The sequence below is a fragment of the Cervus elaphus genome, chromosome 5 (genome assembly GCF_910594005.1).
Source record: "Cervus elaphus chromosome 5, mCerEla1.1, whole genome shotgun sequence".
In the NCBI taxonomy this organism is placed as follows: domain Eukaryota; kingdom Metazoa; phylum Chordata; class Mammalia; order Artiodactyla; family Cervidae; genus Cervus; species Cervus elaphus.
The window spans coordinates 105,136,908-105,154,704 of NC_057819.1; the positions used below are offsets into that span (position 1 = coordinate 105,136,908).

Here is a 17,797-nt window from a genome sequence, read left to right on the forward strand (position 1 = left end):
TTGTAAATGTTTAAACACACAAGATATCTGGACCAAAAAAACTGCAGAAAAGAAATTTAAATTATACCCATCTTATGGAAAGCAGTCATCACTGAAAGGAATGGTAAGGGAAGAAATTTAATCTCCTCTGGAATTAAGTAAAAGTAAGTGGCTATCATTTTAAGGGTTCATTAAAGTGGGAGTGGGAGGGATGTAGAACAGACCAGAAATCCTCAAAATGATCCAGAGCTCAGAGAAAGTACGGAAGGACTTCTTATCCCCCCCAAAAAAAAATTCATGGTAAGTTCATTTAAAACAATCTCATTAGTGTCCTATAGACCTTTCTCAGGATTTCTGTGGTTCTGTGTACTTGTGTGGACTTGTGTTCAGTGAGGAGGAGGCACAGTGAGAAGTTACAGTGTGGGGGAGGGGTCTCCAGCAAACCCTCCAACCCACTAGACTTCCAGCTCCTCAATACTCTAATCTCTTCTACTACAGATGCCATAAAATAAGACCTACTGTAAATGCTTATCACTTGGAAAATGAGTTATACAAACAAGGAGTAAAATGGTGTTAGCCTTGCCCATCCACATACATACAACTTCTCAAATAATTTGTCATTTGCACATCTTCAGAGACAGAATGTTTTCTTTCAATGGTAGTGGACAGAATGTGGTCAGGGTAAGGAGGGGAGCAACATACACTCAGAGGGTTAGCGGTAATTGGATCTCTACTCAGAAGCCTAATCAGAAGCCAGTAACCAGATGAAAGGCTGCCTCCAAGACCACAACTGGCTCAACCTCCATCCCATTTCTCTATTTAATCAAACTCATTCCATCTCCTAAGAAGGTCTCATTTGATCATTTCACTGTGCCCCAAAGTGGAATCACCACATGCATTCAGAAGGCATTTCATGACATAGACTAAAAGAACAGCTTATCTTTTTCCTTTCAAACAATGTTTATATTAGACCAGGGACAGCAATGACCAAGCAGCCTATTTAAGAGATGGGAAAATGGCATTTTCACCATAAAACACTGTGTGTCCTAAGAATGTCGCTTTTTCATACTGTTCATGGGGTTCTCGTGGCAAGAATACTGAAGTGGTTTGCCATTCCCTTCTCCAGTGGACCATGTTCTGTCAGAACTCTCCACCATGTATGGTGGGAGAGCTGGACTACATGTATGTATGGATGGATGTGAGATATAGTAATGCATGGACATGAGAGTTGGACTATAAAGAAAGCTGATTACTGAAGAATTGATGTTTTGGAACTGTGGTGTTGGAGAAGACTCTTGAGGGTCCCTTGGATGGGAAAGAGATCAAACCAGTCAATCCTAAAGGAAATCAGTCCTGAATATTCATTGGAAGGACAGATGCTGAATCTGAAACTCCAATACTTTGGGCACCTGTTGCAAAGAACTGACTCACTGGAAAAGACCCTGATGCTGGGAAAGATTGAAGGCAGGAGGAGAAGAGGATGACAGAGGATGAGATGGTTGGATGGCATCACCGACTCAATGGACATGTGTTTGAGCAAGCTCTGGGAGTTGGTGATGGACAGGGAAGCCTAGCGTGCTGCAGTCCATGGGATCACAAAGAGTTGGACATAAGTGAGTGACTGAACTGAAGAATGTTGCTTTAATTAGCCTGTGTGCAGAATTTTCTCTTTTTTTTTTTTTTTTTTGGCTGTGCCACTGTGCTTGCGAGAGGAGATCTTTGTTCTCCAACCATGGATTTTACCAGTGACCTCAGCAGTGAAAACACAGAGTCCTAACCACTGGACCACCAGAGAATTCCCAAATTCTTTCTAGTTAAATGGCTGTTCTGAAAAAATGTGTGAAAAATAGCAGTGGTTTTATCATCAATGAAACTTGTTACAGATATATTTATAGGGGCTTGGCTCCTACAGGTTAAGTGAAATAATACTGCAATAGATAAATGATCTTGACAATTCAATGACTGGGTTATAATCCATTAATAAAGCCTTATATTTACCTGAAGAGGGGCTTCTGTCTCCATCAAAGCCCTCTCCAATCTTTTCTTAATGTCAGTTAGTTCATTTGTCTCTCCAATCATTGCATCCAACTCATGAATGATTTCAGATTTCCAAAACCCTATGTCGTTGACTCGTTCTCCCAAGTTTTGGGTGGAGTCTGCCTGGGTTTTTCTCGTTTGTTGGTATTTGTCTTGAATCAAGCGAGATGTGTCCACCCTTAGTCTCTCTGAATTGTGTCGGGAAGTGTTGGACTCTTGAAAGTTGGTTAGGTTGGACCTGTACCAATCGTCAGGTGTATACCTGGTGAAGAGGGTGGTTCTGTTGGAAACAAAAGGTAGCATGGTGCTCTCGGACACCCTCTGAGATCTGGTGCAGTACGGATCCAAGGTTGGCCAGTTGGACGCTGCTTTGTAGTATGTGCTTGGTCTCCAAGGCAGGCTCAGGCTATGGGTCAAATTGTAGTGGGGGAAGCGATCCCTGTAGCTTGAAGCCATGGTACTGATGGCTGGTAGGAAGTTGGTTGGTGTTGGTCTAGGGTGGGCATAAGTTGCCGTTAAGGTAGAACCTAGAAGCTCCATGATGCTCAAACACTATTTGTAAACCTCTCCTGTTTAAAAGAGGTCAGGGGGAGGCAAAAATAGATAGTCATATAAACTAACTTAGGCAAAAACTTACACATAAAAGGTCACATCTGCCTTACTATAAGTAGCAATGATAACACATTAGATATTTGTTTTAATTTGATGTCCACCTTTACTAGTGATAACATACCCCCATTTTTTTTTATCTCTGTATCTCTAGACTGTAGTCAAATCACATTTTTGTAGATTTTGGCCATTTGAGTTTTTGAAACTTTTTTTTTTAATTATGAGAAGTAACATTGTCTTGTAACAGATTCAAATCAAGAGCCTGAACCATGCTTTTTAACAGGTTGGGTTCAAATCTTGGCTGAGCTCTTTACTAGCTGTGACACCTGTGCAAATGATTTAACCTCGCAGTGCCTCATCTCTAAATTGGGAATAATAATAGCAATCACTACTTTGGATTGCTACAAGCAGTATTAGCAGCAAGGGGTTACTTGGTAGTATTCCCCGGCCCCAGCCCCCATCGAGCTTCCTAAATAAACATGCAATCAGAGTAGCAATGGCAAGTATGCAAACACAGTTCAAGGAAGTACCCTGACACCCTTTTTGTGGCAACTTGCCACCCCCAATATACACAGACATGTAACTCAGCCCCTGCAGGGCTATGAGGATCGAGGAGGATGAGGCTGAGTGTTTGGAATACTTAGCACAGTTCCGAGCACAAAGTCAATGCTCATAAATGTTAACTTTAAAAATTACTAATGTCAAGGAGTAAACAAAGTAAAAGATGACTATCCATTCTTTCCCATCAAAAAACTACTCTTCAGAAGTATACATTGTGAATAGTTCATTAATAGCTTTATCTTTCCAGATTTTTCCTTTTCTTATACTAACACATATACTATTTTTAAATCTATATACATCTCCCTAACATACATATGCACAGGGCTTTTTAACACAAAAACTGAATTACCTTAATCATTATCTTAATCATTAATGCATTTTTGCATTATATATATATTATATATATATAATATATATATAACATGCATTTTTTAAAATAAATGTATTTTGGATCTCTCTCCTTATTAAAACATATAGATGCACTTCATCCTTTTTGGGGGCTTCCCAGGTGATGCTAGTTGTAAAGAACCCATCTGCCAATGCAGGAGATGTAAGAGACACAGGTTTGATCCTTAGGTCAGAAAGATCCCCTGGAGGATGGCATGGCAGTCCACTCCAGTGTTCTTGCCTGGAGGATCACAGTCCATAGGGTCTCAAAGAGTAGGACACAACTGAAATGACTTAGCACACCCTTTTTTACCAGCTGAAAAGTATTCTATTGTCTGAAATTTGAGGTCACTGTCAGTCCACAAAGCCAAGGATGCCATAGACTATGACATACATTTCAGCGTCTAAATATCATTCTACTTGGGGGTTAATGTCTATGGACTCTTTTACTGAAAATAAAAAATAATATCAGATCCGATTTTGTAGTCTGCTCAAAACAAACAAATAAACAAAACAAGTTCAATGATTCTTTAAATAGCTGTTTTGACACCATTGGTACCCAAACCACAAAATGATCTATTTGTTGAACTGTGGCTGAATCAAAATCCATTCGGACCACATGTGATGAAACAGCTGCCCACCGCCACAGGTGGTGTCCCCCACAACACTAGCTCCCTGACTATTTCCTAATTCTCCCCTCCCTCAGTCCCCAAATGCCTATACTGGCCAAGCTTAGGTTACAACAGAGAAAACAAAAGCCTTAACAACCACTTGCCATTGTGAATCTCTGTTTGAAACACACTGCCTTTTTTTTTTTTTTAATTTATTTATTTTTTCAGTGGGTTTTGTCATACATTGACATGAATCAGCAATAGAGTTACACGTATTCCCCATCCCGATCCCCCCTCCCACCTCCCTCTCCACCCGATTCCTCTGGGTCTTCCCAGTGCACCAGGTTCGAGCACTTGTCTCATGCATCCCACCTGGGCTGGTGATCTGTTTCACCATAGATAGTATACATGCTGTTCTTTCGCAACATCCCACCCTCACCTTCTCCCACAGAGTTCAAAAGTCTGTTCTGTACTTCTGTGTCTCTTTTTCTGTTTTGCATATAGGGTTGTCGTTACCATCTTTCTAAATTCCATATATATGTGTTAGTATGCTGTAATGTTCTTTATCTTTCTGGCTTACTTCACTCTGTATAATGGGCTCCAGTTTCATCCATCTCATTAGAACTGGTTCAAAAGAACACACTGCCTTTTGAAAAAGCAAATTCAAAGTAACTTGAGACCTTAGGGTCCTCATGGCTACTTTTAGTTTCAACCTCTTCCTCAAGTCCCATATAGAAATAAACTGGTCAGTTTTCTTTGAGACAGAAGCTTCAAGTAAGACTGGACCACTCTTGATTGGCTTTTTTTTAATTACTGACAACAATGAATCTAAAAGTTAATGTCACACTTGGTTCTTCAACCATGGAATTCCAGGTGTAGAATTACTACATGTATTTAATCGACACCTATGATGTTGAATCTTAAGGCATTTCAATCCCTATTTGTCAAATATTGAACCATGAGTCATCCACTCCAAAGGGTAATATGTGAAAGGCTGAGGTTCACAAGCCAGAGAAGACCTATGAATTGAGAAAATCAATATGGCTTGTAAAAGCATCCAGTGATATTTTTAAATTAGAGATGGGATATAATTTAAAACCTGGAATCTGAAGTATAAACTCAGTTGCTTAAAAAGTTCCCAGATATAGAGCTCCTCACATATGGCAGTAAGTTTCACATGAGAGACAATATTCTCTCTCTATTCCAGACTCCAATATTCCATATTCTATCTTATCAGCCATGACTGTGCTCAATTGCTCAGTCGTCTCTGACTTTTTGTGACCCCAGGAACTGTGGCCTGACAGGCTCCTCTGCCCATAGAATTTTCCAGGCAAGAATACTGGTGTGGGTTGCTGTTTCCTATTCCAGGGGATCTTCCTGACTCCAGGGATCGAATCCATGACTCTTGTGTCTCCTGCATTGGCAGGTGGATTCTTTACCACTCCACCACTTGGGAAGCCCTATAAGCCATTTAGGAAGACCTAATAAAAGACAACAGCATGGTAATTTTTTCCCCCACATTGGCCAAGAAAATTAAGAATGTCATGGCCCCTAAAATACTTAACTCAAAATAGATTTCTTCCTTCAACCAGGAAAGAGCAATAAAAAGTAGACTTAGCCTCTTCCAACTAAAAAACTAGACACAATATATGCAGCAACTGTTTTCAGGCAGCACAGGACTCCAATCCCTGAGAGAAGAGAAACAAATACAGTGAGCCCTCTGATCACCTGGAGGCAATTTCCAGACCATGGGGAAAACAGATGAAAACCAAACACAGCCTGGAAGCTCTGACCTCAATTTGTGAGTTTAGGAGGAGGTCAGAATTTGGAAAGTCTGAGACAGCTGAAAGTTGTGATGCAGGATTCTGGAATAAAACGATTTATGCAGAAACAGAGCTCCATAAATCTATGTAGGGTCCACTTGAGTCTTTGCTGAGTAACAGACTGTACAGACATCAAGAGACATTCCACAGACCTTAGCAAAGAACGATGGCAGTGTTGTTAGCTGAACAATTCCTAGAGCCAGAGAAGGCACAGAGACATTCTGAACCCAGACCAGTTGGAGTAGAGACCTGTTAGTGATCACCTGGAGCATTTGGTGGAGACCCCAAAGAGGTCACACATTAGAATGGGACTGACATATCTCTAGACTGAAGGCACTAAAGACTCTAGCAAAGCTTGAATACAGGCCTCAAAAAACTGAAGCTAACCCACAAGTAAAGTGCCTGACAACAACAAGGTGCTGAAACATATAATACCACAATGTCCAGCACCCAGTCAGAAACATCCAGACATGCCAAGAAGCATAAAAATGTGACCCATAAGTAGGAAAAAAAATCAGTCAACAGAAGAAGGCATAAAAATGGCAGAGATGTGATGGAGATATAAAACTATGTACAAGTATTTAAAGAAAGACAAGAACATAATAGAAATATGGAAGACTTAAAAAGGAACCAAATGAAACGTCAAGGATAATGTGAAACAGATCATCAGTCCAGGTTTGATGCATGGGACAGGGTGCTCAGGGCTGGTGCACTGGGATGACCCAGAGGGATGGGATGGGGAGGGAGGTGGGAGGGGGGTTCAGGATGGGGAACACATGTACACCCATGGCTGATTCATGTCAATGTGTGACAACAACCACTACAATACCGTAAAGTAATTAGCCTCCAATTAAAGTAAATAAATTTTTTAAAAAAGGAAACTTTAAGGATAAAACATACAATATATATTTTCACAATTTCACTGGATTGGATTAATTGCAGAATAGACACCAGAGAAGCAAAGATTAGTGAGCTTAAATCTAACCAAACCAAATCACAGAGTTTTTTAACTAACTGAAAAAAATGAAAGGGGCTCAGTAAACTACAGTATAATATAAAGTGGCCTAACATCATGTACTCAGAATGTCATATTAGGAGAGGAGACAACATATCTAAAGAAATAATGGCAGCAAATTTCCCAAATTTGGTGAAAACTATAAACCGCTAGGTCTAAGGAGTTCCACACACTCCAAGAGGATAAGTACACGCCTGTGTGTGTGCACACACACCACCACTACCACCAACTCCTCAAGGCTGATCTTAATAAAAGTGCTGAAAGTCCACAATAAAGAGAAAAATTTTAAATCAGAGGAAAAAGCACATTAAGTAGGCAAGAAAAAAAAATAAGTGAAGAATTCTTCTCAGAAGCTCTGCAAGCCAGAAGACCATCAAACAACCTCTTCAAAGGACTGGAAGAAACTGTAATCCTATTCTATTCTAGAATTCTATTCCAGTGAAAGTATCCTTCAAAGATGAAGTTGAAAATAAAAGTTTTTCTTAATAAAAGAGCAAAAGCCAAGAAAATTCAGCAGCAGCAGAACTGCAGTAAGAGACTTGGTAAAGGAAATTATTCAGGCAAAAGGAGATTATACCAGATGGAAACTTGGATCTGCCCAAAGGAATGAAGTGTCAGAAATGTTAAGTATGTGTGCTAATAGAAAAAAAAAAAACCTTTTCTAACTTTTAAAGTTCTGTAGAAGATGGTTGTTTAAAGTAAAAATAATAAAAAATGTACTGTGAAGTTTATTATAAAAAAATAAAAGTTGTATGATAATAATAGCACAAATGATGGGAGAGCTGAAATGGAAAAGTACTACTGTAAGGTCTTATGATTAAATGGAATAATGTTATTTAAACGTATACTGCAGTAAAGTCAAAAATGCATTCTGTAAACTTCAGAGCAGGAGTTCTCAAAACACGATCCAGGAAACCATAGGCTTGCCTCAGACCTCCTCTGGGGTAACAAGGTCAAAATTATTTTTATAGAAAATACCCAGATGCAATTTGCCTTTTTCATTCTTGTTCTCTCACAAATGTACCCTAGAGGTTTCCAGAGGTGACATAATATGTGCTATCACGACAGATAATATAGAAACAGATACGAGAGCCAGATAAGAGAAATTTTAAAACTTTACCAAAAACGTAAACCACCACCACTCTTCTCACTAAATTGGTTTCAGAAAACATGGTTTTTCAATGGAAGGTGTTATTTAGGCTACTATCTAAGAGGCTTTCGACATTGTTTTTTAAAGAGTTAGTATTTTTAATTTCTCAAGTTTAATTTCTAGTAAGTATCAACAGTGTAATTAAATTAAAGCTCTACAGGATATGTTCTCTGACCATATCAGAGTTAAACTAGAAATCAATAGTAGAAAGGTATTTGGAAAATCTTCAGAAAGTAGGAAACTAAACAACACACGTCTGAATACCCTCTGGGTCAATGAAGAAATCACACAGGAAATTAGAAAATATTTTGAACTGAATGAGAATAAAAAACAGGACACATCCAATTTATGAAATGCAGCTAAGTGTATTTTGAGTGAGGCTTTTAGCTTTAAATGCTTATACTAGAAAATAATGAGCCAAAATCAATGATCTACACTTTCATCGTAATGGCTAGCAAAAAAAAAAAAAAAAGAAAGAAAGAAAGCAAAGTAAACCCAAAGTAGAAGTAATAAAAAGTTAATGAAATAGAAAATGAACAAATTTTTGGAAAGCAATGAAATCTTAACAGTAAAATTGATAAACCTCTTACAAGACTGATTCAGATTTTAAAAAGAAGACAAAGTACTACCAGAAATGAAAGAGGGAATACTACTAAAGACCTTGCAAACATTAGAAAGTTAATAAGGTGCTATTACTAACAATCTTATGCCAAGGAATTTGACAACAGAGAGGAAACAGACACAATTCTTCAGACACAACCAGTCAAAATTAACTGGAAGAAAAAGGTAACCTGAATAGCTGTATAGGAATTAAAGAAATTGAATATGTAACTTAAAATCTTTCTTCAAAGAAAGCTTCAGGCCCAGATGGGTCCAATGAGAAATTCTACCAAAGTTTTAAGGAATAATATCAGTTTTTAAAAGCCCATCACTTACTTGGGTGATGTGCCTTTCACAATATTTAAATTATTTTCTAAATTCTAACTCAACCTCTTCCCAAGAGGCCATGAGCAGCACATACTAAGATCATTAACTGATGCTATAAATATCTCATATTTGCAAGCAAACTAAACAAATTCTTTGGGAAGATGACTGAAAATAGCTGTGGAAAAATTCGTCCCCTAAATCATGCAATTGTTTTTTATTTTTTGCTTTTAGTCATGACCAAAAGGCATTTTAAGAAATAAGACCTGTTACAAAGTCAAATACAGTATTTGACTGTATTCATTGAAGGTGGTGTCAATAGTTATTTACATACTGGAAAAATGCTATAATAGTCTTCTATAAATATTAACATGCTAAAATATAATTAATCACACAGAGATTGTAAGTCTGGGAAAGCTCTATTTAAAACCCAAAAAGTGGCCTCAAGTTAGAGAAAAACATTAGCACATTTAGGCAAGGCTTTAAGATCATAAATATTTTAATGTATAAAAACCTATAAATCATAGTCTACAGAAGGTATGACAAGGACAGAAAGTTTCCATGAATTGTTTCACACCTTGTCTCAGATCAGTGGCCAGCACGGGCTTGAAAGAGTCACACAAAACCTCTGTTCCTTTGGCCATATGTATTTAATTCCAATTTCAAGCTGAAACAGAAATAAAACACTGCCCCTAACACATTAATAAGTACCAGACTTGAAGAAATTATATCATATTTCAATGTTTAAGTAATTTCTCCCTATGCATATATTAAATAAGAATGCAGGAAAAGCTTAATAACTCTTTCTTCTAAAATAAAAGCTTGATAAGAAACTCTCTTCATTGCTCGTGAGAGTATAAATCACTACACACTGAAGAACTATGTATGGGGCAGTATCTATTAAAGTGGAAAATGCACATTCTCTAAAAACCAAAATTCAATATATATTATATATATACACACACAAATACAAAAACCCAAGTTTGTATACAATTAGAATGTACAAGAATATGCTTCTAGTAGTTTTTAAAAGGGAAGAGCCTAAAAGTCCATCGACAGGAGTACGCATGCGTAATTTGTGGTAAATTCATGCCAGAGTTATCACACAACAGTTAAAAGCAATGACCTAGAGCATGCATAGAATGATATCATTATATAACTGTTCAAAAGGACAGTATATATTGGTTTCTGGATAAATACCTAAGGAGTAAAATTATAAAAATATGCAGAGTATAAATAAACACTATATTCTGGTAGGTGGGGAAGGAGAAAAAGGACATGAAATTCCCAAGGGACACATAGGCAGCCTCTTCCCTGTAACAGCTGTTTGGTTTTTTGTTTGTTTGTTTTTTAAACAAGGCATATATGCATGCTTGAACACTTTATTTTGTGAAATATTTTCTTTTAAAAAGAAAAAGAAATTTTATCAAAACACTTGGCCTATAAGTCAAACAATTTGCTTGCTTTTTTCACAATAGCCAAATGAGTAATTTTACCATTTCTAAAATGTTTATTTACCTACACCTACACAAGAATCCAGGGAGAAAACAGGGACTTGGTGCAAACTGCCAAAATACAAGTGAGCACGTCATAGCCAGAGCTAAACAGAAAAGGCCATGGTCAGTGACCAACTGCCATGATCTGAATTTCAGCACCTCTTTGACGGGCCAGGTGACTGGTTGTCCAGCCCTCCACTTGGCTGCATTCTGAAGACCTGGGTAAGGAATTCGGGAGAACAAGGACCAGGGTTGGGGCACCGCACAGGTAACAGGTGTAAGAAATTATACTTAGGGTCTGGGGTTCTGACGCCTCCTTCCTGGTTCTGCATTTAGAAATAACTTCTCAATCCTTGAAAAGCATCAGAAATATGCATTAGGAAGGCTTGGGGGACTGGGTAAGGGTGCCTGTGGGTTTGTGTGGTTTTTATTTGGAAGGGTGGGAGGAGAGAAGTGAAGATGGACGGGGAGGTGAGAATTCCAGGGTTTCCAAGACCTCACCCCGAATTCGGAGGCCAGACGTTGGAGTCCGAATCGGGGAGGGGGCGCTGTAGGGGTCGCCCCAGCGGCAGTCAGGCGCCCACGGGGCCACTCACCTGTCAGGGGTGCCAGGCGAGGGGCAGGGAAGCGGGCGGTGGGCTGGGAGGGGTCGCAGCCGCAACACCTACAACCCGCTGAGGCTCGGAGGACCGGCCCCGCCCTGGCCCCGCCTCTCCCACCTGTGACGTCAGCGCCCACGGACCACTCAACGGCCGCCGCTGCGGGCTCGCCGGCATTCGATTGGCCGGTGGAGAGAGAGAGGCGGGTGGTGGGAGCTGGAGGGAGGAGGGAAACCCGGCCGGAGGGTGATGGTTGCCATGGACGCTCTGGCGCCTAGTAACCACGGCGCCCGGGAGACCTCGAGGCGGAAGGGGTGAAGGGGCGAGGGATTCCCGGCCAGATGTTGGTGGTCCATTCTAGGAATGCTGACAGGCACCCACATTTCCACCTGCTTCGCTCCATGAAGGGATTATCCAGCGAGCTTTCCGCACTTCCTCACTCTCATGAAACGATTTGGAGCTTCTGTAAACAGGAGCCCTCGCTGTTTGGATAGGTCTGGGCCACGTGTCTTACCTACATCAGTGTTCATCCAAGCACCTTCCATTACATACTCAGGCTTGGAAAAGTTCATTGACTTAGGCAAGGACAAATCAAGTCTAGGCTCCCAGACCCTTACCAGCGCCCTGCCAGCGTCATCCTATTTTCCCATATTCCTTACCAGCTACTCTTTCTATATCTGGCCTAAGAAACAGCCTGAGCTACGCTTTTTACTAGGCTTCCCTTGTGGCTCAGCTGATAAAGAATCTGCCTGAAATGCAGAAGACTGTGTTCCATCCCTGTGTTGGGAAGATCCCCTGGAGAAAGAAATGGCTACCCACTCCAGTGTTCTGGCCTGGAGAATTCCATAGACTGTGTAGTCCATGGCGTCGCAAAGAGTCAGACCTGACTGAATGACTTTCACTTCATCCTTTTTACTGGGGCTTCCCAAGTGGCTCAGTGATCAAGAATCCATCTGCCAAGGCAGGACACACAGGAGACTCAGGTTCGATCCCTGGGTCAGGAAGATCCCCTGAAGGAGGAAATGACAACCCACTTCAGTATTCTTGCCTGGAGAATCCCATGGACAGAGGAGCCTCAATTCAGTTCAGTTCAGTCACCAGGCCTCCCTGTTCATCACCAGCTCTTGGAGGTTACTCAAGCTCATGTCCATTGAGGTGGTGATGCCATCCAACCATCCCTCTGTCATCTCCTTCTCCTCCTGCCTTCAATCTTTCCCAGCATCAGGTCTTTTCAAATGAGTCAGTTCTTCACATCAGGTGGCCAAAGTATTGGAGTTTCAGCTTGAGCATCAGTCCTTCCAATGAATATTCAGGACTGATTTCCTTTAGGATGGACTGGTTGGATCTCCTTGCAGTCCAAGGGACTCTCAAGCATCTTCTCCAACACCACAGTTCAAAAGCATCATTTCTTTGGCGCTCAGCTTTCTTTATTGTCCAACTCTCACATCTATACATGACTCCTAGAAAAACCATAGCTTTGACTGATGGACCTTTGTTGACAAAGTGATGTCTCTGCTTTTTAATATGCTGTCTAGGTTGGTCATAACTTTTCTTCCAAGGAGCAAGCATCTTTTAATTTCATGGCTGCAGTCACTATCTTCAGTGATTTTGGAGCCCCAAAAATAAAGTCTGTCATGGTTTCCACTGTTTCCCCATCTATTTGCCAGGCAGTGATGGTACCGGATGCCATGATCTTAGTTTTCTGAATGTTGAGCTTTAAGCCGACTTTTTCACTCTCCTCTTTCACTTTCATCAAGAGGCTCTTTAGTTCTTCTTCACTTTCTGCCATAAGGGTGGTGTCATCTGCATATCTGAGGTTATTGATATTTCTCCCGGCAATCTTGATTCCAGTCTGTGTTTCATTCAACCCAGCATTTCTCATGATGTACTCTGCATAAAAGTTAAATAAGCAGGGTGACAGTATACAGCCTTGACATACTCCTTTCCCTATTTAGAAACAGTCTGTTGTTCCATGTCCACTTCTAACTGTTGCTTCTTGACCTGCATACAGATTTCTCAAAAGGCAGGTCAGGTAGTCTGATATTCCAATCTCTTCAAGAATTTTCCACAGTTTATTGTGATCCACTCAGTCAAAGGCTTTGGCATAGTCAATAAAGCAGAAGTAGATGTTTTTCTGGAACTCTCTTGCTTTTTCGATGATCCAGAGGATGTTGGCAATTTGATCTCTGATTCCTCAGCTTTTTCTAAATCCCGCTTGAACATCTGGAAGTTCTCGGTTCACATACTATTGAAGCCTGGCTTGGAGAATTTTGAGCATTACTTTATTAGTGTATGAGATGAGTACAATTGTGCAGTAGTTTGAGCATTCTTTGGCATTGCCTTTCTTTAGGATTGGAATGAAAACTGACCTTTACCAGTCCTCTGGCCACTGCTGAGTTTTCCAAATTTGCTGGCATATTGAGTGCAGCACTTTCACAGCATCATCTTTTAGGACTTGAAATAGCTCAACTGGAATTCCATCACCTCCGCTAGCTTTGTTCGTAGCAATGCTTCCTAAGGTCCACTTGACTTCATATTCCACGGTGTCTGGCTCTAGATCAGTGATCACACCATCGTGATTATCTGGGTCGTGAAGATCTTTTTTATATAGTTCTTCTATGTATTCTTGCCACCTCTTCTTAATATCTTCTGCTTCTGTTAGCTCCATACCATTTCTGTCCTTTATTGTGCCCATCTTTGCATGAAATGTTTCCTTGGTATCTCTAATTTCCTTGAAGAGATCTGTACTCTTTCCCATTCTATTGTTTTCCGCTATTTCTTTGCACTGATCCCTGAAGAAGGCTTTTTTATCTCTCCTTGCTATTCTTTGTAACTCTGCATTCAGATGGGTATAGCTTTCCTTTTCTCCTTTGCAGAGGAGCCTGGAGGGCTACATGGTATCAGAGTTGGACATGACTGGGCATACAAGCACCCTTTCTATTGCTTTTCCCATGCACAGTGTGTTGCATTTTGTATTAATCCTCAGAATTCTGGATGGGCCTTGCTGATGCCTCAGGCTGTTGATGAATTCATCGCCACCAGCCAAAAGGCCTGCAGCAGTCGTGAAACAACCTGCAAACTCGCTGGAGATGATACTCAACCTCTGTGCCTGCATACAACAAAATGCCCAGTATCATTGCTAACTGAATATCAAAATCAGTCAATGTCTGATTTTAAAATAAATAGGAGAAACGATAGCAGATTCAGTCTTTTGTGTGATACTTTGAGTCACTGAATTTTAAAACTTCCTGATTGTTGGTCAATTCTGATCTCCGCAGAAATAACTGGATGATTTCTTAAAATAACTTAGAAACCCTCCCTCCAAAAAATTGTTCCATGATTATCAAGTCTTTGCCAGAATTAAGAGGTTAGTTATCTCACTCTTTAGCTTTATTTTACAATAGACACCTTCTAACTGCTTATTTTTCTCTATTTATAAAGAGAATAAACCTAAACAACATGCATTCTGTGATTCTATCTCGCTCTTCTCAGCTGCTCCAGAAACTTGGGGATGTGTCTGTTTCTTTTCATCCCTGTGTCTGCAACGTGTGGCTTAGTCCTGCCACACAGGAGGTGTTTTGTTTTGTTTTTTTGGTTAAGTGAAAGGATGTATGTGATGATTAGCAATAGGAGATCATCAAAGGTCTGGAGTAGAAGCAATAAAGCAGATCGCGCCTGTTTTTTAACTTTGCTCAAGGAACACACTGCTTGAGGCCTTCTCTGCCTCTGACTTCCTTATCTGCTATGTTTCATCCCCTCAGCCCCATAACCACCCAGCCTCCTCACCTGTCTCTCTGGGGCTTCCCATCACTCAGCCCATTACTCTTTCTCAAAGATGCTATCAGCCAGAGACATCCCTGGAGGTCCAGTAGTTAAAATTCCACCCTTCTACTGCTTGGGAGTTAGTAGAATTGAGATCCTGCCTGCCACACAGCAAGGCCAAAATAAAATTTTTTTAATATTTTAATAAGATGCTATCAGCCCCTCCCCAGCTCTACTTCCCCATCAGAAACAACATGTGGTCCCTCCGTCTTTACTCCTGAATCCCCACCATTGTCTCCACCCTCATGGCTGGCTCGCCCTTGGCCTGCTCCTCTGTTCCTCCTCTCAAACCCTGAGGTGGGCGTTGCTTTAGATTTGCTATTACTGGACATCAGTGCCATTCCTGTTTGGTCTAAGATCTGACGCTACTCATTTGAAATCTGTTGACTCAGTTCTCCCTAATTCACAAAGGACTATTGCCCTAAAACTCCCATTTCACTCCTGTATACCCAAGACTCGTGGTAAATGGAAAGCTTAGCCTCCATCTCTGTGAAGCCCTGTTCATCACCCTCCATACTTCACTCTTCTGTCACTCACACCCTCATCATTAGAGAAAAGTGAAAGTATTTGTCGCTCAGTCATATCCGACTCTTTGCAACCCCATGGGATGCAGCCCACCAGGCTCCTCCATCCACAGAATTCTACAGGCAAGAATACTGGAATGGATTGCCATGCCCTCCTCCAGGGGATCTTCCCAACTCAGGGATTGAACTCGAGTCTCCAGCATTGCAGGCAGATTCTTTACCATCTGAGCCACCAAGGAAGCCTTCATCCAATAAGAAAGCAAATTTTTCACAGAAGCACACTGCCTCCCTCCACTCAGATGTCTGAAATATTTCCAGCATCTTTCACTTCTCTTCTTCCCTCAGGACCTTCCAACACAACCCAACCATAGCTGGTACTGATTTAAGTCCCTGGGCGTTCCTGCTTCTCTGAGTTATTCACCTACACTGCCCTTCCTTGTCTTGTCAAATCCTTAAATAAATGATCTGTATGCATGGCCTCTACATGGATTCCTGCCTGATCTCACAACTATCCCAGTCTCCATGGGCTCAAGGTCCATGTCTAGTGGTCAGAGTCTGTGTCTACATCCTTAGTCCAGTGGTCCAGCCTGGTTTGACGCACTGCATGCAGGAGAGCCAGCTGCCACAACCCTCCACTGGAACTTTCCTGGACTGTGAGCTCCTTAATCTATAATTGGGTATGGGATCCCAATCAACTTCATAAACAGAATATAACACTAATATTTGCATAAAAGCTCTTTATGGAGGGTTTATTGGCAACTTGAGTGTGTGATGCATTCACTGAGAATTTTATCTTCTACAACAACAGAAAGGTAATAGCAGTTGTCACTGTTATGTTTTGCTTATGTTACTAGGTTATCTATAGGGGTGTGTTTTACCATCAGCTTTTTTCATTGAATGACTTTTTTCATTGACATGAAATTGCAGGGCACTCCTTGTTGGGAATATGTCCAGGAGAGCCAAGGTACACTGACTCCATCAAGTTAGATATCATATTCCAGCTCCCTTGCTTAGCAAGTGAGGAACCGTGTCCTAGAGGTTAAGTGACATGCCAGGGTCACATTTTTGTGTTGCTTTAGGATCAAGTAGAAAACAGTGGACACCACAGGGCCCTCACTCTTTATGTTCCCATCAGAGATGTGATCTCATTGTATGTTTTCACGTATTGCCTTCCGTCAGACAATGTCCCTGGGAGGACAGGGACAATATTCCTCAAGCCTTCATCACACGAACAATTTTGAAGCATTCCCTCTGTGCCAGCTTCATACACATTCTCTATGACCTTCATCATAACCCCATAAAATTGATGATATGATCCCCCTTTGGCAGGGACTTTCCAAGCTTAAGTAAGCTGACCAAGGTCACATTAGCCAAGAGGTCTTAGAGTTAGAGTCTAATCTAGGTCTGTCTGACTCCAAAGCCCACAGTCTTTCCTCTACATCCAATGGCTGTATTCCTTCTTGTATATTCTCCTTTCTAGCCTCAGCACACCATCAAGCTTGGTGTGTGTGTATACACACGCATGCACACACACATGCACTCAAGCGTGTCCAACTCTTTGCAACCCCATGGACTATATATAGCCCACTGGGCCCCTCTGTCCATTGGATTTCCCAGGTAAGAATACTGGAGTGGGTTGCCATTTCCTTCTCCAGAGGATCTTCCTGACCCAGTGATCAAACTCATCTCTCTTGTATCTCCTGCATTGGCAGACAGATTCTTTACCACTGCGTGTCTCTTGAGAGAATGAATGAGCACTTGGAAAAAGAAGGACCAGCTTCTCTTCCCTGCTCTTACTGGTGACATGGTCTTGGGCAAACCCCAAAAACACCCCAGGTCTGTTGTATCTCTCCATAGAATGGGGCTAATGATGCCTCATGGGCCTGAAAGGAAGAGTATTAATCCTACGCTCTGTTGAAACTCTTCCCAGAAAATAAATTGAAATTCAGATGCTCACTTACAAGTGGTTCTGGAAAAGCTAAGGGTACTTAGCTCATCTAAGGGGAATGGAAACCACTCCAACAGGGCTAGTTGGACTGCCTCCCCATCTCCCTGAAAGAAATGAAACTCAAGGGATAAGCAACCCAGATTGGAGTTATCAGGGGAGGTGCACTATATAGTATTAATCAGCAGCTGAGATGGCTAGACAGTTTATTTATCTCCATAACCTAAAGTCTTATATGATCTGGGACGCCTCTAAAATTCAAAGTTCCATTTAGAAGGTCCTGGTATTTATTGGCAGGCCAACATCATCAATTAA

The 17,797-nt window shown here is 41.1% G+C and overlaps 1 protein-coding gene across 2 annotated transcripts in view; it reads right to left on the bottom strand.

The window, feature by feature from the left end:
- The window catches only part of TEKT3 (tektin 3), a 36,198-nt gene extending 24,901 nt beyond the window's left edge, over positions 1-11,297 (bottom strand). Inside the window, exons 1-3 of one of the 2 annotated variants that reach the window (XM_043903905.1) lie at positions 11,189-11,276; positions 5,750-5,872; positions 1,978-2,585 (exon numbers count right to left, since the gene is read on the bottom strand). In XM_043903905.1, the coding sequence (XP_043759840.1) occupies positions 1,978-2,556 (579 nt within the window). In that variant the 5' untranslated portion in view covers positions 2,557-2,585; positions 5,750-5,872; positions 11,189-11,276. Of the gene's footprint in view, positions 1-1,977; positions 2,586-5,749; positions 5,873-11,188 lie in introns of both variants that reach the window. The other variant, XM_043903904.1, reaches the window with a different exon arrangement.
- Positions 11,298-17,797: the final 6,500 nt, after the last annotated feature.